Genomic DNA, 19,805 nt, shown 5'->3' with positions numbered 1-19,805 from the left:
CCACCGTTTGTGTGCAAAAAACATGTGGATGTGGCACGTGGTTTAGTGTTGGACCTGGCAGTGCTGGGTTAATGATCTTGGAGGTTTTGTCCAACCTTAGCAATCCTATGATTCTATATTCCCATACCTGTTTGGGAGTTCCTAGCTTTGGCTTCCTTTTATTAACATAATATGTTTTTAAACATATTGATTTTTGGTATTACTTTCAGAGGAGCTATTCTTAGAAGCAGTAATTCTGTTTCGCATTGATAGTCGACCAAACCCAGTCAGTGCTGGCACAAGCAGGCAGTGCAATGCAGAGCACACCGAGAGTATTCAGACACAAACACCTGCCTTGAAGACACTGAACAGCCTCTGTGACAGTCCTTCATACCACTGCTACATGGAGAGTCAGGAACAGAGCAGAGAAGGTGACAGCACTCTCACAGTACTTGGAACATAAAATATTATTGCACTACTGCTGCCTATACAGCCTGGCATGCCAGCTATAAATACAGGCACACGAGGAGACCTTCAAGAAGGCTATCATGGCAATGACCGCTTCAGGTGTTTATTTTTTTGCCTGGGGCCATGCTGATGATAGTGTCAGAAAAACCTTGTCCAGAATTTTCTAGTCCAGCACTCTCAGTCAGAGCAGGACTATCACCCACAGTGGATCAAGTCAGCTACATCTCTGTCTACCTGAGATTTGAGTATCTCTAAGGACAGAGATTTCATAATCTCTCTGGTCAGCCTTCTCCAGTGCCCAGCCACCATTCTGGTGATGTTTTTTGGTTTTTTTAAAATTGTATTCTTCCTGCACGTCCCAAAGCTCAATTTTCTGTTGCGACTTTGCCTGGCCCTATGAAGAAGAATTTGGCTCAGTAACCCTTGTATCTGACCTTCAGGTAGCTGTAGACCATATTAGATCACCAAGGTGCCAGTCTTCATCTGCCTAAACAGACTCCACTTGTTTAACCTTTCTAGAATGTGTGCTGTAGTGTCTTGGCTGACTTTGTAGCCTCTGTCCAATAAAAGACTGTACTGAACTGTGACAGGAGATGAAATGTCTGAATCCCTCCAGAGCACGTTTTCTAGCTGTCAAAACTGTGTATCAGAAGGCCAAAGAGGAACATGATGCAAACTCTATCAGAGCTGGGTATTACTGGCTGTCAAGATAAGTCATGTGTCTGGTCTTGATGCAGTTCATTCAAGTGGTTTCTTGCCACTACTTAAAAAGCTTCAACTAAATAATCAGGCTTTCCTTTAGGCTCCCTTATACTTGACAGAAATAAATAAAATGTGGCCTTCTTGGATCTCACTTCGCCATACGAGAAATGCAGGTGTGGCACCGCTGCCCATGGACTTGCCTCACTGCAGCCAGGGTTAGTGGCTTTAGTTCGGGTACATTGGGTTTTTTAAAGTAAGTTATATCAGTTAGGCCAGAATCGAAGCACCTAAAGCAGTGCTCTGGATATTGCCTGTTGTTTGATGTTCTGTGTAAAAATCTATTGGAGAGGGGGCAAGACAAAATTTCTGTCCTTTTGCTCCCTTCAGTTAATATTCCCTTAACAGAGGTCTCCTAAAAATGGATGAGTTTTGTAGTAGCTTAATTCAGAGCACTCTTGGGGAAGAGGAGTGTTACTGTCTGTCATTGCCTTTAGCTGCAGAGTGTGTATTGTTTCCTCTTTGTCTTGAGCTCTGCTCAGCAGAAGGAAATGGCCTCAAGTTGTACCAGGGGAGGTTAAGATTAGATATTAGGGGAAAAAAAATTCACAGAAAGAGTTTTAAAGCAGTGCAACAGGCTGCCCAGGGCAGTGGTGGAGTCACTGTCCCTGGAAGTTTTCAAAAATCATGTGGATATGGCATTTGAGGATATGGTTTAGGGGTGAACATGGTGGTTCATAGTTGGACTTGATGATGTTGAAGGTATTTTCCAACCTTAACAATTCTGTGATTCTGTGAAGAGCCAGGACTTACTGCCCAGCTCCTCATCACTGCCATTTCTTCCTTTATTTTCATTACCAGCTTCAAAGTGAAGTAGAGAAACCCCTGCTCAACTTCAGAGAGAACTTTAAGAAAGACATGAAGAAGTGTGATCACCACATTGCAGACTTAAGGAAGCACCTGTCCAGCCGCTACACAGCAGTTGAAAAGGTGGGAGCAGGGAACAAACTGGAGGGTTTCTGAGATACTGCTGGTTTGGGCAGAAAAGCAGCTGCCTGTGAAAAGTTTCTGTTCTGCCACAAAGAACCACAGCTGTTCCTGCTGAGGGCTTTCTGCTGTTAGCTGTGCTTTGCTGGGCCCCAGACGTAGTTCACTGCTTAGCTGAGATCTGGGAAATGGGGGGCTACAGCAGGGCTACCATCTTACTGCTGAACTGGCTTTTTGTTTCATCCTCCCCTTTCCAATTTGGGACGATATATTTCTAATACATTTGATGCAAATACTTCTTGTTTGTGTACATCTGGAAGTCACATCTATTGCCCTCAAATTTAAAATACCTTGCCTTAGAATGGCAGCAGAGTCAGGCAAAATGCTCACCTGGCTCGACATCCTCTCATGCAGTGGTTAAAAGCAGATGGCTGGTGAAAGCAGCTCGAATCCTGCCCAGCAAATCACAAATCCTTCACAGGAAACATCCTCACCCGGAAAATCCAAACAGCAGCAGCACACAGTAATAGGCTGCGTAATGTAGCAGCATGAACCAGGAGGTGGCTGAGGTTGTGGTGTAGGGAGTTTGACCCACAAAAGATCTCTCAGCAGCAGCTGGCAGGAATTGGGATGCTTCTACCTCGGCTGCCAAATTGTATCCTCATGTGGTTTGCTTTTGGGTGTAAGTTGGAAAGGAACATACCATTCTCAGTCAAACCAAAGGTTGCTTGTGCTTTCATTAAAGATCAGCAGGAGTTCGCCCAGGGACAGAATTGTTGCAGGATACACAAGGTCATTAGGCTGTGTGTATGCAGGGAAGACATTTTTCTGTGAAACAGTAAGTTCTTCACACTCATATGTGCAAAGAAACTCAGTAGTGACACTGGGAAGAGTGAATTAGAGTACCCTTGAGGAGAAAGAATTAGAGCAGGGAGGAGCCATGCCTGCAGTGCATGAGAAGAGCTCAGCCCCTCACCAATTGTTGTCCTGCAGCTCCCTCGCCCTGCAGAACTGCAAATGGAAAAAAATCCAGTAATGCCTTAAGAGGCTTGTAATGTTTAACAGCCTGAAGAACTTTTAAGTAAGGTAATTCAAGTAATCAGTTGTAACTAGACCTCAGGGTCTTGATTTCTACAGCATGAACTGTTGGCCTGAACCTGAATAAGTTTTTCTAAATAAGTTCCTATTGTTAGAGGTTCTGATAGATGTATAATGAATCCAGAACTTGCTTAAAGACTAATTTTGTAAGATACTTGAAATTATTTCAACAATTCAAGTCCTAAGAAAAGTGAATGGAAGAGGTGTCTTGGTGATGATGCTGTTTAAGACATTGGGAAGAAGCTCCAGCTCTCCTTTCTTCCAGAAATAGTGAGAAAGCTGTTAGGAAACATGAGAGTCTGATGATGCCATTTGTCCTGTACCTTTCTAAGAATCTACAATGAGTTCAGATGCTTTTGTGATTTGTTGGTGCCGACTTCTCTGTGGTCATAGGACACTTCTTTGAGCACCACATGATGCTGTAAGAACCTGAATCCCAGTTAGGATCCAATTTCAGGCAAAGTCACTGACTCTTTACTGACAAATACTTGTGTGAAGGAGTCCTAGATGGCTGAAAGCAGCTGGCAGTTCTTTTCCTTTAAAACACGTGGCTCTTCTTTAATTACTCCAAGGCCCGGAAAGCCTTGACAGAGAGACAGAAGGATCTGGAAATGAAAACACAGCAGCTAGAGGTGAAGCTCAGCAACAAGACAGAAGAAGAAATCAAGAAGGCGAGACGAAAGTCCACTCAGGCAGGTGAGTACCTATGTCTGTCCGCGGTGGGAATGAGCATGGCCCCATGAGAACAAGATGGGATGCAACTGCCCATCCCTCCACGTGGTTCTTGTTTTTTAATATTGTAGCTACAAAGGCAAAATGAACCATGCTACAAATCTGTGATATTAAATCCTCTGAAGAAACAAGCCTAGTTTTTCCAACTCACTTGTCACAAATTGTTGATAACTGGGGTGAGAACAGTAAAAACAGGATGAGTTTTCCTTCTGTTTTGTGAAAGTTCCTTAGATTACGGAATGTTTGTGTAACTTTCCAAGTCAGATTCAGAGAAGCTCAGCTGAGGATGTTTCTTTCTTAAATCATAGTTTGTTCCTTGGTTCTTTCCTAAATCACAGTCACCCACAACTATGTGAGTGCCTATTACACTTGCCATTGCCGTCTTTTTCCTTGAAAGTGAATTTTTTGTCTTTTTTTCCACTGCTACTCAGTGATTAAAATAATTTCTGTTGTAGGAATACTGAGGAGATAGTAGTGTGTGCTGTGTTGCACTGAGGATAACAGCTACTTGCTGTGACCCATGCATATTTTACAGAGGCTCAAGCCACATCTGCATGATCCTTCAGGAACATTTTTGAGATCTGCAAAGCTGATACGTGCAGCTCCATTAGTACCTTTACTGAAAATAGGTTTTAACTAGGGCTTCCATGTTTCATCCCTTCATAGAGCTATTCCTTGGTAGAGTGGTCCGTCAGAGTTCTGAGGTTTTTAAAACTTCAGGATAGCATGTCTGGGTTTTGAGGAGAGTCACTGGCAGTGTGACCATGTGTATAGGCAATCATTTGAGGAGAAATAAAAGTTACGAGTTCATGACAGGAGGCTCCGTGAGAGATGTTCTTTATTCACCTGCAAATTCACAGACACTGTGTTCCTTGCATCCTTAGAAATTGGTTATAATGGATACTTATTGAACAAGCAAGAGAGAGCTGAAGATCAAAGTTTACTGTGAGTCTTCCCATTGCTGCTCTCCACTTGGTGCCACCGTTCTGGTACATGGCAGATGTGGTCTTGTCCCACCCCCACAGGTGGTGGTTCCCAGAAGCAGCATGTGGTCATTTGGCTTTGAAAGGAGCCCTGTTGGCAAGTGGGTGATAGGACTAGAGAAAGCTCTAGAGCAGAGCCCTTCTATGATCCCGTGGGTTACTGATAGGTGGTGTTCCTTTCTGCTCCCATGGACTGTTCATGTGTTTCATGGCTTTCTTGTTCCTGACTGTTCAGTGGCTCACGAGCAAGTGGAGGGTAACCCCATGTCAAAGAGCCCCTGAGGAGCCTCCTAGAGTGTGGGAGCCGTTAGTTCAGACTTGTCATAGAATCACAGAATGGTTTGGGTTGGAAGGGACCTTAAAGGTCATCTCATTCCAACCTCTCTGCCATGTGCAGGGACACTTTCCACTAGACCTAGTCATGTTGGACTTTGCACCCCCTTCCTGGGTGGATGAGCTTATTGCCAAGCTTTGAGCCCTGAATCCTGGCTTCTTCATAGAGTTTGGTTGCCACCCAAAGTTCTAAGCCCAGGAGAAACTTCCAGATGCATTTACATTGTTGGCTCTGATTGGTCTATGGAGTCCTGTTCTTAAAGCTTGGTTCATCCTCAGTTTATGTATAAAGACCATTTTGCACCTAAAATAGTAAGATGTATTTGAGCCCTGGACATAGATGTCAAACCATTAGGAAAAGAGAAACTGAACCTCATTTAAAGAACTAAGAGAATTTCCTAGCTGAAAAGCAGCAATCTCTGAGACACGCCTTCCAGATTTTCCACCCACCTTTCCCTCTGTCAGAGCAGAGTCCTGCAACAAAGAAAAAAATGGAAAGAACAACAACTTCTTGTGTTACTGCCCTGAACGCAGCAGGCAGCCAAAGCTCGGCTGGAATCGGACATCTCCAGAGGCTGGAGAATGCATGAGGCTGCAAATAAGCATCACTTCATCTAACAGCTGGACCCTGATGCATTGCTTCCCTTTGAAACAGAGACCTCTTAGAATACAGTCTCACCTACGGAGTGCTACCCTTCAGCTCCATAACTCATGTTATTATTGATTTCCCATTTTAATTACTTTATTTTTCAGATATAACTTCCTGTCTGTGACTTTTTTTTTTTTAACTGAAGTAACTTGCTTTCCTATTTCTGGGCATTCTGTAAAATACTACTTAATGCTCATATTTGTTTGTCTTTCCCCCTCATTCTTTCTCACCCCAATCACCTGCTTTTTTGCCTCACATCAAGCGCATGCAAGTTGAAATTCTGGTGCATGTAACAAATGTCATGTGACAGAACTGCCGTGAGCTCCACCAGGGCTGATCTTCAAACCCTCGGGGTCTGTTCTACAAAACCTGACCTGCAGTTTCCTTCTAAGGTCTGGCTAGAGAAGGCTAACGTGTTGCTATCTTGACTCTTTCAGGAGATGACCTGATGCGCTGTGTGGATCTTTACAATCAAGCCCAGTCAAAGTGGTTTGAGGAGATGGTGACCACCACTCTGGTACATAGCATCTAACACTGTAACATTGCAAAATTGTAATGGCCTACAGCATTCCTCATTCACAGCTAATTCAGTGCAATGCAGTGGGAAAAACTGGGTGATATCTCTCCCATTGTATTTCCCATTCTCAGTGCTAAGAAAAACTCATTATTAGGGGAAGGAAGAAATAATTGTTTCTTTGCAGAAGGCATTAAACCAGTTCAGGACTGCTTAGGGGCCAGGACACTAGAATTGTCCTCAGGAAGGATGAAGTAATGCACAAGAAAAACATGGAAAAACACATAATAAATCACTGAATTCACTTAATAAATTTTTGTATTCCATGATTTTACAATTTCTTGTGCAGTATTGCCACCTCAGACAAGGCATGCTTGGCTCTCCATTTGGTTATTATTTTGCTTTTTTGAAGGTAACACACTTCACAGACCTTTGTCATAGACCTTTGGGTTTAGGTACCAAGATACAGCTTTGTTGTGCCAGGAGGCAGATATTTTCCCAAAAACAGAAGAAGAGAGAAAAAAATTGGCTGTTCCTGTACATAAGGGACCTGATTTCCTCTTTACCTTCACTGGCACTTTCTCACTGATGCAAATGACACTGACCATCTGTGCCACTGTGGCCAGATACGTCATAGAATCAGAGAATGGTTTGGGTTGGAAGGACCTTAGAGACGATCTCATTCTTACCCCCCTGCCATGTGCAAGGACACCTTCCACTAGACCAGGTTGCTCCAAGCCCCATCCAGCCTGGCCTTGAACACTTCCAGGAATGGGGCAGCCACAGCTTCTCTGGGCAGCCTGTGCCAGGGCCTCATCACCCTCACAGGGAAGAATTTCTTCCTAATGTCTAACCTAACCCTCCTTCAGCTTAAAGCCACCCCCTCTTGTTCTGTCACTCCAGGCCCTTGTCCAAAGTCCCTCTCCAGCTCTCTTGGAGCCCTTTTGGGCACTGGAAGGGGCTCTAAGGTCTCCCTGGAGCCTTCTCTTCTCCAGGTGAACAGCCCCAGCTCTCTCAGCCTAACTTACTACAAGCTACCAGAGGAGGCATCTTCGTGGCCTCCTCTGGACTCAGTCCAGCAGCTCCACATCCTTCTTGTGCTGCGGCCCCCTGACCTGTGTGCAGTGCTCCAGGTGGGGTCTCACTAGAGCAGAGCAGAATGGGAGGATCACCTCCCTCCACTGTATATGTGATCTCCGTATTTGCTCCCAGAGAAGGCACAACTTGCAGGTGCACTAGTAGATGGCTCAAGTGGGCAGCCATAGCCTGCAGCTGCACAGCAGGTTTGTCATTTGTGGAACTCAGGCTGACAAGCATTCGAAGGCAACTCTTGATACACATGAATATAAAATCTATATTGAAAACAGTCTTTGTCTGATCAGCTAAGACACAGATTAGTTCATATGGAATAATACCAAGTTGAGAGTGTCAAGGTGTTAAGATTTCTGCTTCCTCGCTGAAGTTTATGGTGGAGATACAGTGCATGGTCTGCATATGGCACCAGCATACTGGGTTTGGTGTTATGGTCCTGCATATCTGTGCCCTAAAAAAGGGAGTCTGAGTTTAAAGTGGGCTATTTTTTTTCCATAACAGCAGTACATCAGCTGCAACAGCAATAGGAGCCCATCCATTCCATAAGCTCCTTTGCTCATCTTTGTCCCCAAGCAGATAGTCTGCCACCTGAGATTTTTGTGCTGTAATGAAGAATGTTTCCCAAGTTTAACAAGTTGCAGATAGCACTGGGAAGGCCATGTAGCAGCCTGCCTGCTTGTATGTTTCAGTTGCACTCTGCTGTAGTGCTCAGTAAGTGGACATCAGAAGTGCCCTCTGAAGGCAGGGTTTGTAGGATTTGGCCCCACAGTGTCTGTCCCTAAAGGCAGACTTCCATAGCATCTCCCTTCCGCTGCTGCTGCTTAGATCACAGAATCATAGAACCATAGAACCATCATAAAACCATAGAATATGCTGAGTTGAAACAGACCTATCAGGATCATCAAGTCCAACTCCTGGCCTTGCATAGGACACCCCAAGAATCCCACCATGTGCCTGTCCAAATGCTTCTTGAACTCCGATTGAGTTAGTGCTGTGACCACTTTCCTATGTAGCCTGTTCCAGTGCTCAACCACCCTCTGGGTGAAAAACCTTTTCCTGATATCCAACCTAAACCTCTCCAGACACAGCTCCAGCTGTTTCCTTGAGTCCTGTGCTGGTCACAAGAGTGAAGAGATCAGTGTCTGCCCCTCTGCTGCCCCTCGTGAGGATGTTGAAGACCACAATGAGGTCTGACCTCAATCTCTTCTCCAGGCTGAACAGACCAAGTGTCCTCAGCCCCTCCCCATATGGCTTCCCCTCAAGGCCCTCTGCCATCTTCTTGGCCCTCCTTTGGACGCTCTCTAATGGCTTAATGTCTTTTTTATGTTGTGGTGCCCAAAACTGCACACAGTACTCGAGGTGAGGCCACACCAGAGGGACTAAATGCAGATTTTGGGGTATAATCATAGTATAATCAGAATCCAGAAGAGGGAGGCAAAAAATATCAGAAGATAGAAATCACCTACCTTTCCAACTAAAGTGTTGCTGGGGTCTGCTTGCTGCCAGCTGGGCAAGGGAGAAATTTGTCCCAGTTCATCACCTGGTGAACAGATAAAAGTGCTCTGACCAATATCTGGTTGGACTGGGGGCAGTCTGACCCATACACCCCAATGTGCTTCCTGCTTCCCCAAGGAATCACTGTAACTTTTAGAGCTAGCAACGCAGCATGCAGAACCTCTTGCAAGAAACAGATTCCCTCTTGCTTCCCTCTCTGAAGGCAGTGGCTGCGCTCTCTGCCTTGGTTGTCTCAGTTTTTGAGCCTTTTGGAAAGGTTTCAACCTTTTTTTACCTGTCATTAGGTTCAGGCTGAGATGACTGCTGTTGCTTGCTGTTTCTGATTCTCTGCAGAGCAGAGGAATGTGCGACCACAGAGTCTACTCCAAAGCATGACCCTGGGGCAGTATTGAACTCAGTGGCAGCCTTTTGTGTGACATCCTTTCTCCAGGTCCTCAAACTCAGGTTCAAGTAAAAATATGGACTTGTTTTTCTTCATGTCCAGGAGCTTGAGAGATTAGAAGTTGAGAGGGTGGAGATGATTCGGCAGCATCTGTGCCAGTACACACAGCTGCGGCATGAGACAGACATGTTCAACCAAAGTGTAAGTCTGCTTTTTGTTCCGTTTCTGTGGTCTTCACTGCCCTTCAGCTGAGCGGGACAGCCCCTCCTGACCTGACTGACCTGTGTCGAAGGACAGGTGAGAAGCATCTGCAGTCAGCTTGTTAGTCTGCAGCAGTACTGTGCTGCCTCCCTGCAGTCCTGCTCCTCCCAGGACTCTGATCCTTGTCACAGTTCATACTGCTGGATCACAGCTCTGCTGGGAGAGATACAACTGCTTGAAGTACATTTGGCCAGTATGAGCCATTATTAGCTCTCCCAGCATGAAGCACTGCTGCTTGAGGTCTTCTGTTTGTGCAAGGAGGATGGTAAATAATTTCACTGCGATGTAAGTAGATATATTTTTCTTATTAAAAACTGGCTACTTATCAAATATTAAAATATGGGAAATGCATGCTGACCTCAATACAGTTGTATCTGGTGTAAGGCACAGATTGCAGGACAGGAGTCATAGACCGACTGGCCAATGTCTGGCACAGGAAACCTGTCTCTGCTTGATGTTAAATCTCCTTCTTCTCTGCTTCCCACTACAAGGCTGCACATTCAGATCTGGCTGTTGTCCACCAAGTCTTGTGTATGTGCAGCTCTCACTTGTCTGTGAATGCAGTGTTGGAATGCCTATAGCTGCTCTACGTGTAAGAGCAATGACTCTGCTTGAAATGTGCCCTTGACATTTGGATTCTTGTTTTCTTCATTTTAGACAGTAGAACTTGTGGATCAGTTGCTTCGGAAAGTGGATCCTGCCAAAGACAGGGAACTGTGGGTAAAAGAACACAAAACTGGAGATATCCGACCCGTGGACATGGAAATATAGACTGATCTATAGTTGTATGTGATGAGTCCACTGAATTAACCAGGCTAATGTTTGTTTTTTAAGGTTCAGAAGAGCATAGGGAAGAGGTTGTTTTACTACCAGACACCTTGTAATTTATGCCTCTATGGGCTATCTCTGTTCCATTTAGTCATTACAATGGTCCTCATTGTGCTAAGCCTTAAGCACCAGACATTCCAGGGTGAAGAAACCAGATGTGTGCTTCCCACCAGAGGTTCCCAATTGCACGCAGCTTCGAGAAGAAATCTGCTTTCTGGTACAGAAAGTGCTCTGTTCTTCAGTGACTTTGTTCTCCACCCCTTGCATGACTATCTTTATACAGTATGTTAGAACAACCATGCAGTGAGCCTCTGGCCAGCGATTAGATAATTGAACATGATGCAGGAGGCAAGGAAGTCCTGATCATGAATCCCAGGTCTATCACTGGCTGCTTTCACGGCCACAGGCAAGTCAACTAACTTTCCTGGCTGCCCTATCTATAAAATACGTGTATCTCACAGCAATGTTGTGTGAATACATTGATTTCATATAACACTGTTTTTCACCATGGCAGTGAAGTGATGGCCCTTCTCCCAAATTCTGTGGAGAAGACTCCTGTTCTTCCTGTTTTATACTCCCTCTCAGGGATACATAAACCCATTATTATGATTTCTGTTGTAGGCCAATCGATAAGGTTGAAAGTGTTACCATCACAATTTTTTTATCAGGAAAGACTTGGTTATGCTATACCTACCTCATTAGCTGTTGGAGTGCCCTCAATGACAGGAGGTTATATACCAAGGAATTAATGAGATGTTCAAAACCTTTCCTGCTCATGCAAGGTGTTTTTTTCACAGAATCTTCTTAAAGACAGTCCTTATAGTTTACTTGGGATCTAGGTTTAAACTTCCCTTTGTTGGTTCCTTCAGGTGAATATCACAGACGTAGATATCTTTAATTACCAAGTTTGTCCAGCTAAATTTTGGCTTTTATCTTTTTGAAGCCTGATTTTCAAAGGTGCCATGAATCTGTGATTGCTAGATTGCACTCAGTCTAGATGTAGGTGGCCAGCACTTCTGTACTATCAGTCTTAACCTGAGTTTTTTTCTATGTTACCCTTACTGCAAACCACCAAGAATTCAATACTGCTCTTGGCAAATAGTGTTATGTAGTTTGGAGACTGGTTTTGAACAGACACTTATTTTATTCTCCTGCTGTTATTTCTGATTGATTATTCAGTGTTGGTGTTAATATCTTTTTTCAGCATTTCATACAATGCAAAGATTCTTCAGATTCTTGATATAGATTCAGCAGAAACCTTGATTCTCACCACTGTGGCCTTTACTCAGTGTTTAATGTGGTGTTAGCTACAATTTCCTAAACCATAGTCTTTCATTTGATCCACAGTTATGCTCCACTTTATTTCACTGTTATTGTCTTTTTCTCCCCAGCACCAGAATTACATCCTTCTTTTGTTCCACTACTATTCCAACTTTTTGTTCACCGACCTCAAAGCGCTGTGATTAGATCACTGGGAATCAGTAAAATTTTATCTGAGGCATGTTTATAATATTGCTGCAGTGGTTATTTTTCTGGTTTGTTATATCGAACTGAATTCTCTTGCTTCTTCCTATTGTTCCCTTTTTCTCAACCATCTCTTTATCAGTACAGGTTCATTCCTGTCTTGCAAATGCTCCTGCTACCCACTTCTCTGCTGCCTCATTAACCTTTATAAACCTTTGCATGTTGGCAGGTGTAGTGTCATGACTACTGCGTGCTCAGGATCACTGTTCCTGGCGTGACACCATTTCCACTGCACGCTTCAGAATTTGGACTAATATTTTATTCTTGGTGTTGGAAGAGCTTGTTGCAGAGACCATTGCAACACCAGTGAGGTGTTTGGTTTGCCTGAGCGTCATTTAGTCCTTGAGCTCAGAGTACATATGCTTCCCTAGACTCCTCTTTTCATTCTGCCTTCTTCCCTCGAGCAGGGTAGTTTCCAGATGAGCTCTCATTTTCAGTCTTCCTACTGATTCACTTGCTGTCCTATTAATTTTTGGGCATACCAGTGTATACTTTTCCTAACTTTTACCTTGCACTTTGGAGGACCGGCACTTTTTTATTTTTTAAACCACAAGTGCAGGGTGAGCTTTTAAAACTTCAATGGCCCAATATAATGGGAGTACATCAGAGCTGCATCTCAGGTTGCCCCAGTGTTCTAGGCTGTATTGTAAATTGAAATGAGCAATCTTGACAACACCTAAGCACATTCTTGTTTCGATTGCAAAACCAAACTAGTTGTGCACTTTATACAGTATTCTCCTTAATAAATACCTGAAATAATCTGTTATCAATTACACTTTATTTTTCCTCTTTCTTTAAAGATGTATGTTATACATAAAGATGTATGTTATTTTGGACTGGAAATGCTGTCCATTAGCACAGGTTTCTCTGAGGACCGAAATGTGTTTTGGTTCCTCTGCTAAGGTGTGTTTAAGCTGCTCTCCTAGTTGTATTTTCTGGTAATTTTTCTTTTTTTACCTTTTTTTTTTTTTTCCAGATAGTTTTCCTGATTCTAGTTTTTGGTCCATTTGAAATGTTTTAGGGATGTGTGAGTTGCACAGAACAGTAATTCTCTTAATGGAGTCTGTATCTCCACTTCAATAACCAGAGGAGGGCACTGGTACCTGGTTCTTGATTTTTCCCAGCTCCAGGAGACTCATGCACAGTGCTGCTCTGTGACAGGTGAGATGCTTCCTCTGCAGCAACACTTCCATCTGTAATTGGTGGAAGTGATAAGGAAGTTTTGCTGTTGCTTCTAGGCAATTTCTAGCATATTTCTTTCAAAAGATGATATTCCTTCATGATACAACACTCAACACTGTAGACAGTGGGATCAATGGCTTTGTTCTTTGGCTGATAGATCCTGCACCTTAGAGATCGGGGAATGCTAGAGCCCCTGTGCTTCTGAACTGACAGCATCTTCAAAGAAGGTAGTGGCATGTTTGAAGGAAAACATGGGTGTTTGCCTTCATGTTCATTCCTAAGAAGGTAAAGACGTAACTTTGGGAGTTTCAGCAGTGCTCTGTTCATCTTCCATCTAGTTTCAAAAATCCAGTGGAACCCAGTCTTTCCTTGTTCTTATCCTAAACAGCTGCTTCTCCAGAGCAAGATCAAGCTTTGCGTTAAGTTAAAATAACTAGCATGTGTTGATGTTGCATGACGATGCTGCAATGTCACTGTTAATAGAATAGCAAAGTAAGTCTCTTACCTGCATACGTACTGAGCTTAAGCATCATCTTGTTTCATCTAGCAGATGGGCTCACACACTTGGTGTGAGTTTTTGCTGGTTTAGTCACTATGGGTATCAGATTTACAGGACTGTCTTGCATCTTCATAGGCTCTGGGGTCTCAGAGCAGAAGGTGAGTGCTCGATTAGTACTGTGTGGTTTCACCTGCAGAGGTACAAGTGGGAATTTACTTCTGGTCCTTGTAGCTCTGGTAGCTCTGCTTGCCCAGGTCTGTTGAAGCCACCTGTATTTTGGGTGTTGTCCTGTTGCCCCTGTGGAGCTCCCTCTTTGTCTGAGCAATGCTGCCACACACTTGTTCCATGCTGTATGGCTCTCTGGTCATCTCCAGCCAGACTCTCTTGGCCCTTGTCTCAACGAAAGGGCTTCCTGAATTCCTATGGCTTTGGATCTGCTGGATGTCCTGACACCAGTGCCAGAGCTGGTGAGGTGCTTGCCAGCTGTACCTTCAGCTGCCATACAGAATGAGAACTTTTTATTCATCATCCATACCAGCCTGCCTGCATCTTCAAAGCCACCTTCTGGCACAGTTGGATTTCTTTCTCCGTGGTATTCTTTCAACTTATTTCCTACCAGAACTCATTCTGGTTCCAGTGCTGTTGTCTGATTCTTTTTGGAGTTAATGAACTGAAAGCAGTCAGTCCTTTACCATGTGGACCAAATGCACCCTTCGTCCTTCAGCAGCAAAATTCCAGTTGCTTTCATGGAGCAATATCCAAAAAGGCCTAATGCAGATTTCCAGTCTGCTCCAGGTTCAGTCATGTCTTTCACTCACATTTGTTCACTCACATCACTCCTCTGTTTTGAAATCTTTTGAACATCTTTTGAAAGACTTTAGTTGTTCCCTTATAGGAATGTTATTTCATTATTACATGCTGGAATCTTTAGAGATACCTTCACTTTTTTTTTTTTTAATGTGAAAGTACTGTAACAGCAGTGAAAATCATATGGAAATTCCTGTTATGTTTCTAGACTCCCTTTCCCCCTCTGCAGACCTGTCTGAGCTGCTGGGGAGCAGCTGTGTTCCCCCTTGTGTTGCACAGGGACAGTAAGCACTGGAAGCATTTTTTCTTGAGTTTTTAACAGGCAGCATGCAAACTTTGTTCTGCTTCTCTTTACCCTTTATGCAGCTTTTTTTTTTCAATTGGGTTGGGGTTTTTTTTTTCCTAACTGGAATTTTTTGTTCAGGAAACTTTCACATGCTCGGTAGCAGTCGTAGTTTCTCGAGCTTTGTCAGAACTGCCTTAAATTTGTCCCTGTTTTTAATGTCATTATTTAACTATTCACTGCAAGTTAGGCTTGTTATATAGAAATGAGCACTCTTCACCTCTTCTTTGGAACTGCTCAACACTCAGAGATTTCTTGGAATATAACAGGGAGCTGTTAGGTGATAAGAGTCTTTGAAAATCAGGCTAACAAACAGAAATGGACAAACCTCTTTTTTCCTTAGTTGTACTCAATACATGGATAAAGTAAACATTAAGAAACGCGAACCTCAAGTACTTAATGGATAAGATGTTGCTGCTCTCTGTGCAACTCGCTGCAGCTCTAGGAGTGTCCCTGTGCAGGCTGTGGTCAGAGCACACCGCACAGGTCACCCGCTGATGCAGCTGTGAAAACCCAAATCCAAAATTCAGTGACAAAGTAGCTCTGCCCATCTATTTCTTCAGTCACACACGGAGAGAAAAGGCATTGCTTATCCAGGTTGGTCCTTCACTACCAAGCACCTTAAGAAATCCAGACCAGCACCTTGAAGGTCCCCCTGGAATGAGTAGTGACTTCTTGGTGTGATTATTTGATCGTTTCCTTCTGAACTGAAAACAGATTTGCTGTTTCATAGTATCTCATATGTTCTTGTGCACTAGTGCAGCTGGCTGTGTCTGTTCCTGGAGATCCAGGCACAGTCTGGTGTCCTGGGGTCAATCCTGGTCACCCTGACATTTCTTATTTGGCGAGAACTATGCCTTCAAAAGACAATGTCAAAAAGGCAGTTTTCAAAATAACGAGCTTTTCTGATCACAGACTTTTTCATAAAGCCTGTAGGCTTTTTGCTCCCCAGTGTGTGTTGAAGTAGGAGAATGAGGTCCAAGAGATTGCTGAACCATGGCTCTGAGGGGTTCTTGGTGTGTGAACATTCCTCCCGTCCTTGCACAAGGATGGGGAATGGCCGACAGGCATCCTGTGTGCAGCAGAGGTGTCTAACATGTCACCAGAGGAGCCTACTGGTCACATTTACCTTAACCAGGTGGGCAATAGTCACGGGATTAATTCAGATTGAAAACAGACACGTAGGGCAGGAAGATATTTAGCTTCCCAGGTGACCTCTCTCTCAGACCTCGATGGATCTAGTAAGAGGCACATCACTCTCCCAGTTTTGCTTAGCACATGAAAATCAGTGATGAAATATTCCCTTGTATCTATAGCTTCATACAGAGCTTTCCAACTTCCACCTGGTTGTGCCAGTGGGAGACCAGTACTTACCAATGCCACCCTGGGAACCGCAGAGCGGGTCTGTCATTTAGCAGCACAGTGACATCCGGCACCCTTGCACTGCACTACTCGTACACCAGGCTCAAGTGTGCCGAGCCTGCTGTGCTCCAGGAGCTTGGAGCACACAGCCTTGCTGTTCCACAATGGTGAGGAAGTCTTTCCTTGCAGTAAATCCTTGTCTTTTCCTGAGAAGCGTTATTGTGTAAATAATATCCATTACTTTGTCTTACTGTAGATTTTATTCATATGAATGGTGCATCTTTCAACTCTTATTTTTCCCTCTCCATTGTTACTGTAGCAAGCCCTTCATCACTTTTCAGAACCTTTTCTTTAATTTTGAATTTTCATAGAACATATCTGTTGTTTCATCATGCTGACCAAACTTCATGCTTTTGGGTATTTTCTGGGAGTTGTAAGTGCTTTTTGGAGAGGTTATTTTGTCTTTTAATTTGGATTTTTCCTATCAGCCACCAGGTTTGAAAGTAATGACTCTTTTTTGTGCTAGCCACAGTTTCTTTTTTATTCTTGGACATTGTTTTCTGAAGGGACCAACACATAGCACAATTTGACTTAAATTTCTAATCCCAGGCATTCCTCAAGGCAGAAACCTTTTGTGCCTAATGATGCATCTGAATCTAAGAACTGTACATGGATAAAATCTTTCATAGACCATTAAAAAAATAAGTCTTAGGTTAACCACATAATAGTAATTATAGAAAAAATATGTATAAATTTGAAATATTCAAATTTAACTCCCTCAACTTACATTAAGTTGAACTATTTCAGGTGTCTCATAAGAAACAAACTCAGTGGATATTCAGAACAAAAGCTTTCCAGCTGCTGTATTCAGGTTCAGTGACTGGATAGGACTATAGTTTTGAGTATACACAGTCTTTTAGGGCTACTGATATAACAAGTAATTGAGTAATGGCTTGTATCACAAATTAAAATTCTGCTACTAGATCCCCTTGAAGTGCCTCTCTAAATAGTATCTGCTACAAGCATGTAAAATACACAGATTCACACTACAAATTTCCAAATCTCAGGAGCAGCCAGTGTGTACAAATCTGTGCAGGATTCTCAGCCCCCTTCCTTACTCTGAGTCGTTCACTCTTTTCAGACATCCACATCTCCAGGACACCTGCCTTTGTCTCACTGATAATTTACTGTCCAGCACAGGCATCCTAAATTCTCAATGCTGAAAATAGAATAGGAAAATTTAGACTTAAAAGCAACTGCATTAGATGGGCAACTGCATTAGCCCATTAGATGGGCTAACCTTCGAGCCCATCCTTCAGTGTAGGGATCTCAGTAGACTAAGCAGGAAATTCTGCATAAAAACAGGATGCAGTGATAATTCTGAATAAAAGAGTCAAGTAGTTATCCACTTTATTGTGTAAAATAAATAAATAAAAATAGTAATTATAAAGAAAAGAATTAAAAAAGCCACCACATTTTTTTTTTACACCTGTTGCTGAGAAGAAATGTTCTGGTCCTGGAACTCTAAAGCTGAATAGTGATATCAGGGATCTCATATCTGCTGACATGATAATCTTAGTCATGTGAATTTGGGAATGCTTGACCTGAAGTCCCATATTCCTTTGGAGTTTTTTGATTGAATGGCTAAGATTATCAGAATAGCCTAAGGAATTTGGATGTCCATTTACCACTCTGGCAGGTCAAAAACATTGACAGCAAGCCTCTATCTGTTACGAGAACAGCAGGTACTAGTACTGGACAAATATTTTCTTCTCCTCCTTAGATGATTTCCATGTTTTCTGCAGCCCAAGACAGTGAGAATTCCACTGGGCGGTTCTGCAGACATTGTAACAGCAGGGATTCACAGGCAGGCCAGATCATCAGTAATACACTAAATCAGAGTTTTCTACTAAAATAAAGTTGCTTATTTGGTCCCTTTTGTGTAAGGTTTCCTAAATACTTCTAAATTTCTAGGAAAATTGTCTTTTGCCAGTACTAATGACTTATTTTTAAAGATGCTTAACCAAAATTTTATAACTTCCCATAAATTTTGGCTGAATAGACCCCTTAAATAGTTTATTTATCATGCAGCTTCTGTCTGAGTAAGTAGTAAACCTTGGATCATTGTGGAAATTATAGGATGGCTTTTGTTCCCTAAGGATACATGAAGGAATCACTTACTGAACTTAAGTTGAATGAAGAAAAGATTTAAGGGGCAGATCTTCAGCTTGGGTAAACTGCCAGAGTTCAGTGAAGCTACTTGATGTCAGCTGTGGATCTTGTCCTTCAGTGTTGAAGGCATTTTCTATATGTAATTTTTCTGTCTTACTGTAAAACAATTTCATATGGTTAAACTGTATTTTCCTATATTGTTCTGCAAGTTTATATGCATCATAGTGCTCATCTCATCTCCTGTAAAATAAACTGTACAGAGACACATTGAGCATGGAATTGTCTTTACCCAATTGCTTTTTCTTCTACCAGAGCCCTGCACTTTGTGAGTGCAGTTTGATCAAAGACACTGTGTGGGGTGCCACATGCATATGGACAGCTTTGTTGATACCAGTTTAGCACAGCTTGAATTTGCAGTCACATCACTGGGTGTAATCTACTTTTACTTATCCTTTTCAGATCTTTGCATGATAGTCAGATGCATTTGGTCCCTCCTGGCTGTACAATTTCAGAAACGACCTTCAGTTAAATGGTTCTTAAACAAGCAAGGCAAGCTGACCATGAGCAGCCTGATAGCAGCTGCCATGGAATGGGCATGCTTTCATGCTTTAAGTGATCTGCAAGTCTTCCTCAACCAGTCAGTCCTTTACCTGCAAGTTTCACGTGCAGCTTGAAGCTTAGTTGAAAACACTGATATAAAATGTTGTTACTAAAAATTGTTCTCCTTTGAATATTTGAATTAACATGGATGCTGACAGGTTTTCTGACAAAGTCAAAATTGGCCCTGCCAAAATCCTGTCTAATCCTACAACTGCCTGCAGCAGTGACCGACATGGGCAGCCTGCTGTGCTGCGCTGTGGAAACAGAGCTCAGAGCACAGAGGAGTTGCAGTTCTGCAGAACACAAGCCCACCCTCCAACAAAGTGTGACTCAGGCACCTTGGAGATAGCCCATCCACACATCTCGTAAGCCTCAGTGGAGATTCCTTCTAAGAATTTTTCCAGTTCTGAACTCATGTAAAAATTTTGTTTCTGCAACCCCCTGCAGAAGGGCATCCCACAGCGCTCAGCGTGCTTGTGCACAGAGGTAGGAAGAGTGGCAGAGGTATTGCACACTCTTCTCAGAAAGAAGAAGACGCTGAAGGCAAGACGTTGTAAAAATTCCAGGTAGAAGCTTGGTTTTCACAGCAGTCTTTGCACCTTGCCCAGAGTAGCCCAGATCTGTTAAAAAAATCTCAGAATGCTGTTTCAAATTCTGGTGCATGGTATAGACCAGCTTGGTCAATACTCTCCACATGCTGTGGTACATTAAACTGCAATTTACCAGCACTTTCTGTTGTAGAGGTCTTTGATATGACTTTGAAATGCAGGTTGGGGAGTTACTGAACAAGCCATTT

The 19,805-nt window shown here is 43.1% G+C and overlaps 1 protein-coding gene across 2 annotated transcripts in view; it reads left to right on the top strand.

The window, feature by feature from the left end:
• The window catches only part of GAS7 (growth arrest specific 7), a 118,198-nt gene that overhangs the window by 89,038 nt on the left and 9,355 nt on the right, over positions 1-19,805 (top strand). Inside the window, exons 10-14 of one of the 2 annotated variants that reach the window (XM_064675553.1) lie at positions 2,008-2,136; positions 3,804-3,927; positions 6,366-6,445; positions 9,534-9,632; positions 10,350-18,688. In XM_064675553.1, the coding sequence (XP_064531623.1) occupies positions 2,008-2,136; positions 3,804-3,927; positions 6,366-6,445; positions 9,534-9,632; positions 10,350-10,463 (546 nt within the window). In that variant the 3' untranslated portion in view covers positions 10,464-18,688. Of the gene's footprint in view, positions 1-2,007; positions 2,137-3,803; positions 3,928-6,365; positions 6,446-9,533; positions 9,633-10,349; positions 18,689-19,805 lie in introns of those variants that run through there. The other variant, XM_064675554.1, reaches the window with a different exon arrangement.

Source organism: Pseudopipra pipra, chromosome 19 (assembly GCF_036250125.1).
Source record: "Pseudopipra pipra isolate bDixPip1 chromosome 19, bDixPip1.hap1, whole genome shotgun sequence".
In the NCBI taxonomy this organism is placed as follows: domain Eukaryota; kingdom Metazoa; phylum Chordata; class Aves; order Passeriformes; family Pipridae; genus Pseudopipra; species Pseudopipra pipra.
This window is presented reverse-complemented; position numbering and strand designations above follow the sequence as displayed.